At 42.5% G+C, this 15,227-nt stretch overlaps 1 protein-coding gene across 1 annotated transcript in view; it reads right to left on the reverse strand.

The window, feature by feature from the left end:
- The window catches only part of COL6A6 (collagen type VI alpha 6 chain), a 115,094-nt gene that overhangs the window by 24,813 nt on the left and 75,054 nt on the right, over positions 1-15,227 (reverse strand). Inside the window, exons 28-32 of the mRNA XM_055295462.2 lie at positions 9,100-9,162; positions 7,935-7,970; positions 7,779-7,815; positions 5,797-5,808; positions 1,297-1,790 (exon numbers count right to left, since the gene is read on the reverse strand). Coding sequence (XP_055151437.2) covers positions 1,297-1,790; positions 5,797-5,808; positions 7,779-7,815; positions 7,935-7,970; positions 9,100-9,162 — 642 coding nt within the window. The remainder of the gene's footprint in view (positions 1-1,296; positions 1,791-5,796; positions 5,809-7,778; positions 7,816-7,934; positions 7,971-9,099; positions 9,163-15,227) is intronic.

Raw genomic sequence — 15,227 nt, forward strand, 5'->3', positions numbered from 1 at the left:
ATCTTGACTACTGGCATTAATCCATGCCCAGTAAATCAACATTGCCTTTCAAAAATTCTTTTTTAAAACCTAAGGTTTCCTACTGCTGTCACCCCTAGTTTCTCTAGTAAGAGATTTTGCAAATTTGGAATTCAGCTGGCTAATTTTCTCCAGTAATACTTTTTCATACGCTTGAAGACAATGATTGTTTCTTGTCTTATTTTCTCTAAATTTTCAAATGGTTGGCCTTTTTTTTTCTTTCCTTTTGAGACAGAGTCTCACTCTGTCACCCAGGCTGGAGTGCAGTGGCATGATCTTGGCTCTGCCGCCTGGGTTCAAGCGATTCTCCTGTCTCAGCCTCCCCAGTAGCTGGGATTACAGGCGCCTGCCATCGCGCCCAGCTAATTTTTGTATTTTTAGTAGAGACGGGGTTTCACCGTGTTAGCCAGGATGGTCTCGATCTCCTGACCTCGTGATCCACCCTCCTCGGCCTCCCAAAGTGCCGGGATTACAGGCGTGAGCCACTGCTCCCGACACTGGACTTTTTATTTAAGTTAAATTTTCCAATGCCTGCTGCTCCCTGGGCCCCCCCTTCATGGTCTCCACATGGAGAACAGAACACCATGTGGTGCCAAGAGGCCAACTAGAAGGACCCTTTGCTGGGCCCAGCAGGTCCCCAGTGATGAAGCCCTGCCACTGAGCCACTATTAACGGGATATTTTAAAGTTATCCTCAGTCGTCTTAATCCCAGGGAATTTATTTAGGAATGCAACACATTCGAGATCTTACCCCTCAAGCTAAGAAGCTATAACTGGAATGGCTTTTCCTTTATAAATTGTGGGTCGTTACATAATTAGCGAAGTTGTAAAGTCAGCAAATTGGCTCTACCCTGACTAAGTGACATGTATGTTTACCGGCCTCCTGATTCAGTATCTTTAGATTCAGAGACAACTCAAAGAGTAGCCTGGGGAAGCACTAGAACAGCAAACTTGGAGTAAAGTTGTGACATTGCCATTTCTTAGCTGTGGGAACCGGGAAAAGTGGCTTAACTTCTGCATGCTCAGTTTTCTCATCATCTGTTTTATACATACTACTTGTGAAAATTAAACAGGTTAATAATAGACATTATCCCATTTAGTAGAAAGAACTTAACATGTTCCCAGTACACAGTAAGAAATACTTATTCTACTCTGCCAATCCAGAATTTTTTAAACTTCCTAACAAATGGCCCTGATTTTGAAGGCAAGGTAGTATAGGGACTTCTGAACACAGGCAAGATAAATAAGAATTGTCATGTGAAATGTTTCACCCTCATACCGCAAATGCGCGCCTGACCGAGGGCACGTTGCTGAAAGTGATCACCACGGGAATGATTTCAAGCGCGCCGAACTCCATGGCGGCCGTGGTGATGGAGTGGGCATCCGCAGACTGACCGCTGCTGAAAAACGTGGCGATTTTTCTCGTGTGCGCCCCCGGAAGCGTCCGCTTGAAGACATTCCTGGAAATAAACCGCATTGCTCTGCCAATCTCCCGGCTGGCAGAGGATCTCTCATAAGGAATGGCTTCAATTTCCCTGAGAAGTTGATTCTTCTTGTAGGCGTCTGAGAAGCGCACGAGGTGCCTGGCGTGGGAGTTATAGGAGAGGATGGCGATGCGCGCTCCTACGGGGCAGCTGTTCTCCCGGACCTTAATGTCTCTCACCAGGAAAGCCATCATCTCCTTCATCCGCTCAAATTCCTGCTCAGTAACATCCCGGGAGTGGTCTAGGGCAAACACCAACTCGGTTGGGTGCACTGGGCATTCGGGTTTTCCTAAAAGAGCATATCCCTTATCACATAGCATCCTTATTTAAAAAAAAAAAAAAAAAAGATACATAGAAGGCAAAGTAATTTTAAATGTTAACCATTCAAATACTTAAAGAGAATAATTTAAGTATTAAAACAAACATGTAAAATATATTTAAATCTTGAATAATTATAGATGTTATTCCAAAAGCTGAGTCTGCTCTTTTGAATCAAGCACAAAAGGAAAACATCTGGAATTCAGTTTTATTTTATATGAAATGTTAAAGTTCATTATCAAATTCCTTCTAAACAATAGAGAGCTCCTGGAAATACCCTTCACCTACAGAGACTGGATCAAAAGTATCGAGTTTTGTTGCTGGAACTTTACTCAGTTAAACACGTTTCTTTTTTTACTTAATAAGGAAATGTAATAAGAGTTAAAAAGGAAAGGCTGTGAAAGCTCTGATAATTTTAGAAAAATTGGAAGAAAACTGACATAGTTTACAGAGCAAAGAATGAGACGCAAAGAGAGTAGGCAATACAGGGTAGAGTTTAGCGCCCTGGCCCAATCACTAACCAGCCATGTGACCCTGTCTGAATTACTCATCCTGTCTGTGCCTCAGTTTCTTCATCTGTAAAATGTGAGTCATAACATCACCTGCTACATAGGCCTGAGGTGAGCATTAAATGAATCAGCACAGGTAAAGTACTTAGAATAACAGAACCTGGCACATAGTAGGTGCTCAATAGATGTCAACCATTGCTGTTATCATTCCAGACTTTTTCATTGTGAGAAATACATCACTAAAAGGAGACTGAGGAAAGCTTTAACAGATACATTTTTGTTTAAAAGTTACAAATGCAAGTTTACTCAATAAATATGCCTTATTACTTAGAGAAACTGATTATGGTTGGTAAGCTCTACTGTACGTGTCAATTGCATATTTATGCATCCGTACTCATTGGTTCCAATTCATTCTAATTTCAGTACTTTGCACTTGTCACAGTTGACAACTTATTTTTGATTGTCTGATTAATGTTCATTTATCCTAGTTTATGATGCATGGATAGGAACAGTATCTGCTGATCTTCTAAGATATTCGTCCCTGCCATATATCAGATATCTAACAAATGCTGAATGAATGAAAAAGAGCTCAACAAAGGGCAGTTCTTTGCAACAGGTATAGAAATCACAAAAGTTTAATAATACGTGAGATGCCTAGTGCTGGGATTTGGTTGGTAAAAGGACACCCCAGTGATGTGTTTCTCTTGGAGAGGTGCCTCCTCTCATTCAGGTATCAGCAAGTCAGATTCAGAGATGATAAACACAGCAAAGACCATCTTGCTTTACCACAAGCTAAGGAACTCAGACTTGCTGGGGCTCACACAGGCTGGCAAGGAGACATCCCTCTGCCATGGGCCAACTGGGCCTTGCCCACCTTAGTGCTAAACTATGACCTCCTCCCGTCCTTGACTCCACGTCCTTCAAAGGCAAAAGAAGTACCAGTGAGAATAAATGTTCAAACCCAAATCAAACTGTTCATCTCGATGGAGACAGGAAATCATTTATTAGTCTCTAAGTCTAAATTACTGGGCTGAACAGATTTTTATAAATTGAGGTGTCACTTTTATCATTTAAAAAAGTGAGTAGAACTAAACATGAAAGTGATTCTTCTGATTTTTTGGAGGGTGGTTATTTGCACATGGAAACACCACCAACAAAAATGCTTCAGATACAATTTAGAGAGAAGGGTGGGGGAAGGTTCACAGCACTGGCTGAAGAGATGAAAAAAATTCAAGTTTTTAGGGGAAAAACCTAAGGACTAATTCAGCTTCCAAAACATAAGCCCTAAAAACCCAGCAAGCTGCCAGGAGTCCCAAGGATTCTGAAGAAGCCTAGGCTAGATTGCAGTGGTACCTAGGAGGCCCTCCTCAAAAAGGGAGGGATTGCCTGTGCGGTTCCCCAACTAACATGGCTCTGTGACCTCACACTATGTACTGAGGACTGCTACTTGCCACAGAGGAGGTGAAAGAAAGAACGGGGAGGCAAGGATCAGCCCAAACCACTGCCATGTAACCTAAACACAACACTGATGGTCCTCATCCAGGTCACCATCATATTTGCCTGAATACTACAGTCCTCTCTAAACTAGGCCTCTGGCTTTGACGTTTCCTACCCTTCACCCTTGCCACAATCCACTCTCCCCATAGCAGCCCAAGTAATATTTTAAAATCAGATCATGCTCCTCCCCTACGTACTTTCAACCAACTCTTTAATACCCTCCCCATCACAACTCAAATAAAATCCAGCCTCCTTATAATGTGCAAAGCTCAGCTTGCTCTGGCCTCTGCCTATTCCCTGTGTTTTTCTGCACTGCTCTCCCCCGCTCCCTATGTCTCAACCTTGTTGGACTCCATCAGTTCCTACGAAATGCCCAGGTCTGTTCTGTTTCATGGCCTTTGCACTTAAAGTTCCCTGTGCCCAGCTCTTGAAAGATGGCTCCTTTGGCTTTTTTTTCTTTATTTTTTTGAGACGGAGTCTCACACTATCACCTGGGCTGGAGTGCAGTGCTGTGATCTCGGCTCACTGCAACCTCTGCCTCCCAGGTTCAAGCGATTCTCCTGCCTCAGCCTCCCAAGTAACTGGGATTACAGGCGTGTGCCACCATGCCCAGCTAATTTTTTGTATTTTTAGTAGAGACAGGGTTTCACTATGTTGGCCAGGCTGGTCTCAAACTCCTGACCTCGTGATCCGCCTGCCTCGGGCTCCCAAGTGCTGGGATTACAGGCGTGAGCCACCATGCCCAGCCGAAAGACAGCTCCTTTGTGTTCTTCAGTCTAAGCTTTAATTTCACTGCCCCCAAAAAGAGCCCTCTGTCCAAAAATATCTCCCCCCTTACATTATCCCAGGACACAGCATCCTATGCTTTATCTCTTTCAAACAGCACCTAATGTGCTGGGCTTCCCTTTGTTTGTTTGTGATCTGGATCCTCCATAAGAATGGAAGTTTCTGAGCACAGGAAGCAGGTTTATTATTCAACTCTGTATCCCTAATGCCTGCTACAGATACTGGCACTTAACAGGCTTTCAACAAATATTCTTAAATGCATGGATAAGCAATCAGAGGACATGGGTTGGTGGGCTTATACAAAAGGTAAAAGTGTATAAATGTATAAGAGGGTGATAAGTTTACACAAAAACATCATGTAAGAAGCATTTGGTAAGATACCTGAAAACTAGCACTGAAAAATATGAAGCTGACTTGACAATTAACATCAGGCATGAGCTCCATGGATTCTGGCATTATCTGTGTTGCACATTCCACTTACTTGATATCTGATCATCCCCACTTTTATTCTGCCTTCTGCATCTTAATCCCTAATTAATCATTGGATGACAGAGATGATATGACACAGGGAGAAAATGAAGGGAGTAAGAAATACTACTTTTGGCCAGGCGCAATGGCTCACACCTGTAATCCCAGCACTTTGAGATGCCAAAGCAGGTGGATCACTTGAGCCCAGGAGTTCAGGACCAGCCTGGGCAACATGGCAAAACCCTGCCTCTACAAAAAATACAAAAATTAGTCAAGCATGATGGCATGTGCCTGTAGTCCCAACTACTCGGGAGGTTGAAGTGGAAGGATTGATCACTTGAGCCCAGAAGGTCAAGACTGCAATGAACAGTGATCAGCCTGTGTGACAGAGCCAGATCCTGTCTAAAAAAAAACCCAACACATTTTTAAAACCTTTAAAAGCAAGGTGAATGGTGATGTTAGTCATTAAGATATTAATATCTTAATGATCTTTTATTAATAAAAAAGCAAATCGCTTGGTTGAGAAATAGCTGTGAAGCTCAGCTACAACTGAGTGATTTATTGGAGGCAAGACTCTGCTACCAGTATAAGGCAGGAGCAAAGAAAGCCCAGATGAAATGTGTCATTTGGAAGCCAATACATTGCTCTAACTCATCTTTCCAGATGTATGACATTTTAGAGCTTGATTAAAGCATGCTGTAAATAAAGATTACTCACCATGCCTGCCAGCTGGGGAAGAAGAACAAAGGAGATTGGATTATTATTTGGTAGGAGAAGAGAGTTCTGTATCGTCCAGAAAAGAAAGGTTCTATCCTGTCTGCTTTTTGTAGATGACTCAAAAATCAAGGCAGCAGAGTTTGGAGAAAATGCAGACAGAGTCTAATGTCTTGGTAAAAGCACTATTCCTTCCAAAGGAAAGAGGATGTGAGAAATGGGACAACATACAGCCATAAATCAGCGGCCTGCAGCCGGCTGTCAAGAGACAAAGAATTTTTGCCTGGGAGGGAACATGACATTGCAGGGAGGTGTGCTGAATTTGGAAAGCTGAAAGATCCAACCTCTCTTTACTCTAAATTTTTCCCATGTAGATATCTATAACTACCATTTATATATATATACACACATACACACAAATGTATCCATATCTATGTATAGTATATATGTATATACTATGTGTATATTATATGCATATTTATATGTTATGTAAGTATCAGAGGTGGATTTACTCTGAATTAAATGAACACTTGCTTTAGACCTGTACTGTTCAACATGGCAGCCACAAGCCACATGCAGCTATTAAAATTAATTAGAATTAAATAAAAATTCAGCTTCTCAGTTGCACTAGCCACATTTGAAATGCTCAAAGCCACATGTGTCTTGTGGCTACTGTACTGGACATCACAGGGAACACTTCCATCACTGCAGAAATTTCTATTGGACAATGCTGCTTTAGACTTCTCTCTTGCAGGGGCCCCTTACAATGCCTTTCCTGGCAGGAACCCTAGCCATGTTGTTCGCACAATCACGTACTCTTATAAAATAAAATATGCAAAAGTTAATGGTTATGATTTCTCTTTTTTGTTCTAAATAACACTTACTTTTGAAATACCTTTGCACCCACTTTCAGATTTGCGATTTTGTATTGAGTCCCTTAAATTTTAAAAGATCAGGTCTCAACATACTTGGATTTGCCCTTGAGTCATTACAATTTACATGGTTCTTATGTCGTAAAACCTACCGTGCTAATTGAGCCCCAAAACAACCCATCTTCATGACTCAATGTATATATGTGTTTTGATTCCCATCATGGTTCTATTCTGCTACAAAAAGACAGAGTTCCAACAGATACTGCATTCAAAGCTTTTAAATGTCTGTCTTTGAGACCAATGTTCTCTACAGAAATAGGCTCTAATTTACTTTTCTTCCCCCAAAATATCTGGAGGAAACTTTTGGCTCCTCTTTTCTGTCATATTGTTATTTGGAAAGTCATTATGCATTTGTAGATGAACATTGAAGAGTCAACTCTCTCCTAATCTTGCACATGACATTTTTTTTGATTGTATCAACACATATTTTGATAGAACAGGCTGTTAGAAGGGTTTAAAACAAATTCAAATCAGCATCTGCCAAATTAAAATGTCACTTTGATTTTAAAATTTTGAGAAAGAAAAAAACATTGGCAGAATGAGTATTACTATGAATTTTTAAAGCAAATCAATCAGTCCAACAAAAAATAATCAAACATGTCCTCCCAGGAGAGGAATAACAAACAATAAACCAAAGTCAGGACTCGCACCCACCAGGACACCCTATTATCACAGCTGCTTCTTTCATACCAGGTGAATTCAATCTGTCAGTTACTGTCAGGCATTAATAATCATCTTTTTAAAAGTTCCATGTGACTCTCAAGTGATTGATTTCACTATTAGGTGAATTCAGACATTAAATCTCAATTTTCATTAGATTAAAAGCACTCAATAGATTATTTCTTACTGCTTGACATGGGTTTCAATTGACATGATAGCAGCCAGAGAGGGAGTTAAAAGTCACCAGTCTATGCTGACTCAAAAATACATGCAGTGACATATCTAACTTTAAGAAATTGGCTGGTGAATTGTTTCAAATCTGAGTGTAGAGTTCTCTGCTTTTCTTGTATGAATGCTGACAACTTGGGTGATCATTTTAAGCAGGGTACTTACGACTGCGGTCTCGCACATACTGAATGAGCTCACATGTCTGCAGTTCAAAAATAAAACAGAAACAATTAAACAACAAACTGCTAGGCCCTGAAGTTTAAAAATAAGTAAATTTAATGGAGCACTCAGAGCACTCTGTTGTAGTCGGGAGATACGTACAGAAAATGAAGCCAAGACTTTGGCTCCTTTCACACCCTAGGAAAACAAACAAAACATTGTTTTAATGCCTCTAGACATACACATCAGTAGCCAGTGTGCACCAACATCGCCCTCAGAAAGTGATAACTTTTAAAAGTTTTATTCTCATTAAATTGTAAGAGGCAAAAAAGAATGCAGGTAGATACTCATTACCTAATTAACAGTAACATTATGGAAAGAACAAACTTTAAGCAGCAAGCTTGGTGCACACAAGCCTTGAGAGGCCACTTTCCTCCAGGTCCATCTCTGGATAACAAGTGTTGTCCAGAATTACCAGGATGGAGCTGATAACCTGACACTTGCCGCAGAGCTCTGGAGCACGCCTATGCCTCAGGACTAGCTACAGTGAGCCACACATGTGCAGTTGCCCTCTTTCATAGCAGAAGTTTCAAGGTCTTCAACCCCCATTCTTTGACTGAGCCACTGAACAACAGCCAGAGCTGAACCTTAATCTGTTCCCATCATTGGTTAGCTGACAAAAGGATCGGACCCAACTTGAACATCTGGAAAGTTTATCTCAACTACCTTCCCAAAACAAAATATATATAAACACACACACACACATATATATATAAATACACACACACACACACACACATATATATAAAAATCTGTCAGAGTTTGGGATAGAAGAACAAATGGAACTGGTTTTAATTTTATGTGTTCAATCCCATCTTCAGAAGAGGAGTGTCTGGCTTCTTTCAAAGAGAGACACCCAAGAAAAAAATGCAACAGAGCCCCACCTGAACTCCTGAAGCAAATAAGTTCCACGTGAACGCAACATTGATCACAGTCACTATTTCCTTTCACTTCCATTCATTCAATGATCATTTATCACTTGTAGAAAGATTGCACGGATACAGAATATGATAATTGAGAAATACCATTTTAGTCTAAATACTTTTGATTTCCTCCTTCAATTTCCCCTCTCTCTCAAGAGATGTATTTAATCGGTATTTTTTCTCCTCTAAATATTTAATCAGTATTTTCTCCCTTATAAAGGTGGGAAAATAGTGGCCAAGAAGCAGAGACAGAAGGCATGCACATTTGGACAATGAAGATTTCATGCACTGACTTTTTTTTTAGTGGAAAAGGACCTGGTGTGGTTTATAGTTTTTCTACTTACCTTACGTCCAGGAGGTCCTGGTTCCCCAGGGGATCCCATCTCTCCTGGAAGCCCAGCAGTTATCTCAAAGGAGAATTTATTTTAAAATTTTATTTATACATATGTGTATGTGTGTGTAAATTCAAATTTAAAAAAATTAAAATTCAAAGGTGAAAATTTCACTTTTATTTTAGAAAATTGAGTTTTCCAAAAAACAAAGAAGGAAAAACTATTCCCAGCAATCCCTTCTTCCCCAAATACTCTTCATTTTGATGTCTTTTCTTAATTTTTTTTGGTATTAAGACATATATTCCTTTTTAAAACTCATTTGAATCATACTTTTCTCTGTTACCTTTTAAACTAAATATATCTCAGGACATTTTCAATTACTAAACATTATTTGGCAAAATCATTTTTCACAGCTGCATAGTATCCCATCACATGGTTGTACCATGATTTAGTTAGTCCCTTACTGTTTGTTGTTGTAATAGGCAATAGGTAATTTAGTTAGTCCCTTACTGTTTGTTGTTGTAATAGGCAATAGGTAATAGGACTCCCACCCACCAGGACACCCTATTATCACAGCTGCTTCTTTCATACCAGATGAATTCAATTCTGTCAGTTACTGTCAGGCATTAATAATCATCTTTTAAAAAGTTCCATGTGACTCTCAAGTGATTGATTTCACTATTAGGTTATGCTATTATAAGGCAATGCTATTATAAAGTTATATGCATAATTCTGATTATTTCCTTAGGGAAGATTGCTAGGACTAGAATTGCTGGTCAAAGGAAAACTTTTTATCTAAATGGAGTGGTAGGTAACTAAACTGAAAAAACAAAAAGCAAAAAGTCTAGAAAAAATTGAAATACAAAAACTTTTAAAACAACAGAAACACAATCATTAGTTGGAAACATTGTAATGAAATGGGGAATAACAGCAATAATAACAGTTGTTATCTGCTTACTAGATGTCAGAAATATTTTCATGTACATTCAACAATAAGTTTATCATAAAGCTAGGATTTAGTTTAAAAATTGGAATATTTCTTCATTCAAAATGCCACAGGATTTACAACTTTTATAGGAATAAAAAATGAAGTTTAAAATCAACTTAATTCGTAAAAGCATTACCTATAAAACAGTAAATGATGATTGATATCCTTTGGGCATTCCAATGATATTGACAGTGTGCTTGGTTGAGTGAAAAATAAAATATTTTTATTTAGAAGATAAAGGTTAACCTCCAAGGAGAAAAGGGCAGATTGAGTACAGGTATTTACTTTCATTCCTTTCCAATATCTTACTAAAATGACAGTAAGTAGATTATTTTAAAGGCAAAAAACAAGGGTGGGGAGAATGAAAAAGGAGATGACAGCCATAAAATGTGAGTCTGGAACGCAAATGTGTAAGTGTTAAATGACTGAACAGACCTGAGAAAGTTGAATCCTAAGCCAGCAGCAGGGAAAGCCAAGAACCAATGTGTTTTATATCATACGTCCCAGAAGGCTGAGGATTTGGCAGCACCGGGAACCTCCAGAAGTGGAGGTGAGGGAAAAAGGTGAAGTAAAGATGTTTAGTTGAAAATCATTTTAGGAATCCCCAAATCTCCTCCATTCTCAAGGGTTGGGTGAATGTCCCTTTTCCCACCCTAGCAACAAAGAGAGGTAAAACCGAGGTGGGACTCTAGGCTGAGTTAAGAACCTACAGTATCTGAGTCAGGGAGAGTAAATGAGGGTATGTACAGCAAATGTGAGTCTCCAGCTCTCTTTTTCTGTATGGCTCCTAGAAAGCTGGCAGCCAGAACTTTACTCTCCAGGTAGGAAATTGTAAGAAGTTTTTCAGGAGAACTTCACTAGACAAAGAAGAAAGACCAAAAGATACTGATTTCAGAGGTTTGCTAAATAATTTAGCTAGATCACTCTCTTTGGGAAACTGGTAGTTGGTAAGCCCCACTCATGTTCTCAGAGCTTCCAATCAGTCGCTTTTTTTTTTTTTTTTTTTGAGACAGGGTCTCAGTCTCACCCAGGCTCGAATGCAGTGGTGCAATCTCAGCTCAACGCAGCCAAGACTTGCTGGGCTCAGGTGATCCTCGCACCTCAGCCTCCCTGGTAGCTGGGGCTACCAGCACATGCCACCACGCCGGGCTAATTTTTGTATTTTTTGTAGAGACAGGGTTTTGCCATGTTGCCCAGGCTGGTCTCAAACTGCTGGGCTGAAGCAATCTGCCTGCTTAGGCCTCCCAGAGTGCTGGGATGATAGGCGTGAGCCACTGCGCCTGACCCCAATCAGTCTTTTTGTCTTCAATTCTTAAATATGAAGAAATAGCTCATTCCTGAAACATCTGAGTAATAGAGTTCAAAACAGGAAAGTCAAATGCAGGAAACAGACTATGTTGGGCAAAAAAGACAAAAATATTTATATTCTCAGGTAAGAGAAGATATTTTAATCATGAAACAAAAACAGTATGCTATAAAAAGCAATATTCAGAGAAACAAGCTCTTGAAAATTCAAGTATGAAACACTAAGATAAACTCAACGAACTCTCCCAGAAAGTAGAGCAAAAAGACAAAAAGCTGGAGGATAGAACAGAAAAAATAAGAAAATTAAAGGGCTATACTAATACACCCAATAATAGGTATTTTATAAATAGGGAATAGAGAATATAGAGGGCAAGAAATCATCAAAATAATTGACCAACACTTCTTTGGAGGACACATATTTCCAGGCTCCTAGTGCCTATGAAGGACCTACCTAATGCCCTGGAAAATGGATAAAAATGGACACCAACTCATAAAACCCAGGAAATACCAAAACACTGCAGACAGAGAAATTATGCAATAAGGTGCCAGAGGGAGAACACTGGCCACATCAGGAATCAGAATGGCTTTGGACTTCCCCAAGCAACAAAAGAAGTTAGAAATAATGGAGGAATGACTGCTTTCAAAATTCTGAGAAATTAATTCCAACCCAGAACTGTATACCAGCCAAAACATCCAATCACATCTCAAATCCCTTTCAGATGTTGGCTGTTTCAAAAACTATACCTTTCATTCACCCCTTCTTAGCAGGCTACTGGATGAGTTTTCCATGAAACAAGGGAGAAACCCAACAGGAGGAGTCTGAGAATAAGAATGAGAAGCAGAGATCCAACGCAGAAGAGAGGCAAAGGGAAGGGTGAAGGATGATTGCAGTATGGCAGCTGGGCACCAGCCACAGACGAACCTCCATCAGGTGGGTCAGGTTGGAAGGCTCTGGGTCGGGATTAAGTTGGAGAGAATACTTGCCTCATCTAAATGTTTTCAGACAGGATTTAGATAAAGGGAAAATCAAGAAAGGTACATCAGCAACTTTTATAGCAGGAGGAATCAGTTCATAATGCTTAAAATTTATAAATCAGGCCGGGCGCGGTGGCTCAAGCCTGTAATCCCAGCACTTTGGGAGGCCGAGGCGGGTGGATCACGAGGTCAGGAGATCGAGACCATCCTGGCTAACATGGTGAAACCCCGTCTCTACTAAAAATACAAAAAATCAGCCGGGCGTGGTGGCGGGCGCCTGTAGTCCCAGCTACTCGGGAGGCTGAGGCAGGAGAATGGCGTGAACCCCGGGGGGCGGAGCTTGCAGTGAGCCGAGATTGCGCCACTGCACCCCAGCCTGGGCGACAGAGCGAGACTCCGTCTCAAAAAAAAAAAAAAATCAAAAAAGTAAGAATGTAAGTATAACATTTAGAGGCATATTGTCAATTCTGAAACAAATCAGTTCGGAAGTGACAGCTGTTGTTTCTGGGGAGAAGGAAATGGGAGTGAGTGAGGGGGTGAAGGATTTTTTTTTTAATATAACAAACTTTGTTATTTGACTCTCTAAACCAGTGGTTCTTAGCAAGAGAGAATTTTGGCTCCTTTTTTTTTCCCTGGGACATATGGCAATGTCTGAAGATGTTTTTGATTGTCATAACCTGGGGTGTGGGGAGGACAGAGGGTAGTTGATGCTGGAATCTAGTGGGTAGGTGCCAAGGATATGGATAAACATTCTACAAGGCACAGGACAGCCCCTCAACAAAGCCTTATCCAGCCCAAAATGTCAACAGTGCTGATATGGAGAAACCCTGCTTTAAACTATGTGCATGCTTTTAAAGGTGGGAAAAAGAAAAACAAAATGCATACAAACATACATATATACACAAAATAAAACAGGTTAAAAATCATGGCAAAATTTAAAAAATGTTTTTTGAAGAAAAAAATCAAGGTGAAGATTTAGAGAATTTAAACAAGGAGTATAATCATTCGAAGAGAACTGAAGAAGCATTCAGAATTTAAGTTGAAGTTTTACCAAAATCTTCCAATAGAAACTTCAGCTTTTTCAGAGAGAAAACCTGGATTTTTTCAATATCTAAACTTCAACTTGAAATCCAAAAATGCTAATGTAAAGGTGGAAAAAGTAGCTGGGTGGGTGGAAAGAGCAAGTTAAGAACAGTAATAAATTGTCCAACATGGAGAACAAAAAAAAAAATTTCAAATATTTTCAAAGGCCAACAGAAAAAAGTTTATGTTTCCCATTCATTTATTGTCTTTAAAAATGATTAATATGCCTTTGTGGGAAGGGATCCAACCATGAACTTGTTAGCGTGCTTCTGATGTTCAAGGTTAAACTTCTTCATTAATAAGCCAAGAGAAATAAATGATCCAGAGATACTTCAATGCAGATAACATCTGGATTAATTTGAAAGTCTTTTCCAATTATTTTTCTAGTTATACCTGTCATCTTTTTTTTAGAGTATAATGTTAATGGATAGCCATCCAAAAACATGTATGAGGACAAGTATTACAGCTGGGAAGCAGTTCTCATGGGAGGAGGAGGAGGAGGAAAGGGGGGGGAGGAGGAGGAAAGGGAGGGGGAGGAGGAAAGGGAGGGGGAGGAGGAGGAAGGGGAGGGGGAGGAGGAGGAAGGGGAGGGGGAGGAGGAGGAAGGGGAGGAGGAGGAGGGGAAGGGGAGGAGGAGGAAGGGGAAGGGGAGGAGGAGGAAGGGGAGGGGGAGGAAGGGGAGGGGGAGGGAGTGGGGAGGAGGAGGAAGGGGAGGAGGAGGAAGGGGAGGGGGAGGGAGGGGGGAGGAGGAGGAAGGGGAGGAGGAGGAAGGGGAGGGGGAGGGAGGGGGGAGGAGGAGGAAGGGGAGGAGGAGGAAGGGGAGGGGGAGGGAGGGGGGAGGAGGAGGAAGGGGAGGGGGAGGGAGGGGGAGGAGGAAGGGGAGGAGGAGGAAGGGGAGGGGGAGGGAGGGGGGAGGAGGAGGGAGGGGAGGGGGAGGGGGAAGGGGAGGGGAGGAAGAGGAGGAAGGGGAGGGGGAGGGGAGGAAGGGAAAGAAGGGGAGGGGGGGAGGAAGGGGAGGGGGAGGGGAGGAAGGGGAAGAAGGGGAGGGGGGAGGAAGGGGAGGGGGAGGGGAGGAAGGGGAGGGGGAGGGGGAGGGGGAAGGGGAGGGGGAGGGGAGGAAGGGGAGGGGGAGGGGGAGGGGGAAGGGGAGGGGGAGGGGAGGAAGGGGAGGGGGAGGGGGAGGGGGAAGGGGAGGGGGAGGGGAGGAAGGGGAGGAAGGGGAGGGGGAAGGGGGAGGAAGGGGAGGGAGAGGGGAGGAAGGGGAGGGGGAGAGGAGGAATGGGAGGGGGAGGGGAAGAAGGGGAAGAAGGGGAGGGAGGGGAGGAAAGGGGGAAGGGAGGGGAGGGGAAGGGGGAAGGGAGGGGAGGGGAAGGGAGGGGATGGGGGAGGGAGAGGGGGAGGAGCGGGAGGAAGGGGGGGAAGGGGAGGGGGGATGGGGAGGAGGGGGAGCAGGGGAGGGGAAGGAGGAGAGAGGGAGGAGGGGAGGGGAAGGAGGGGAGGAGGAGGAGGGGAGGGGAAGGAGGGGAGGAGGAGGAGGAGGGGAGGGGAAGGAGGGGAGGAGGAGGAGGGGAGGAGGAGGAGGAGGGGAGGGGAAGGAGGGGAAGGAGGGGAGGGGAAGGAGGGGAGGGGAAGGAGGGGAAGGAGGGGAGGGGAAGGAGGGGAGGGGAAGGAGGGGAGGGGAAGGAGGGGAGGGGAAGGAGGGGAGGGGAAGGAGGGGGAGGAAGGGAGGGGAAGGAGGGGGAGGAAGGGAGGGGAAGAAGGGGAAGGAGGGAGAAGGGGTGGGGAGGGG

This window comes from Symphalangus syndactylus, chromosome 10 (genome assembly GCF_028878055.3).
Source record: "Symphalangus syndactylus isolate Jambi chromosome 10, NHGRI_mSymSyn1-v2.1_pri, whole genome shotgun sequence".
In the NCBI taxonomy this organism is placed as follows: domain Eukaryota; kingdom Metazoa; phylum Chordata; class Mammalia; order Primates; family Hylobatidae; genus Symphalangus; species Symphalangus syndactylus.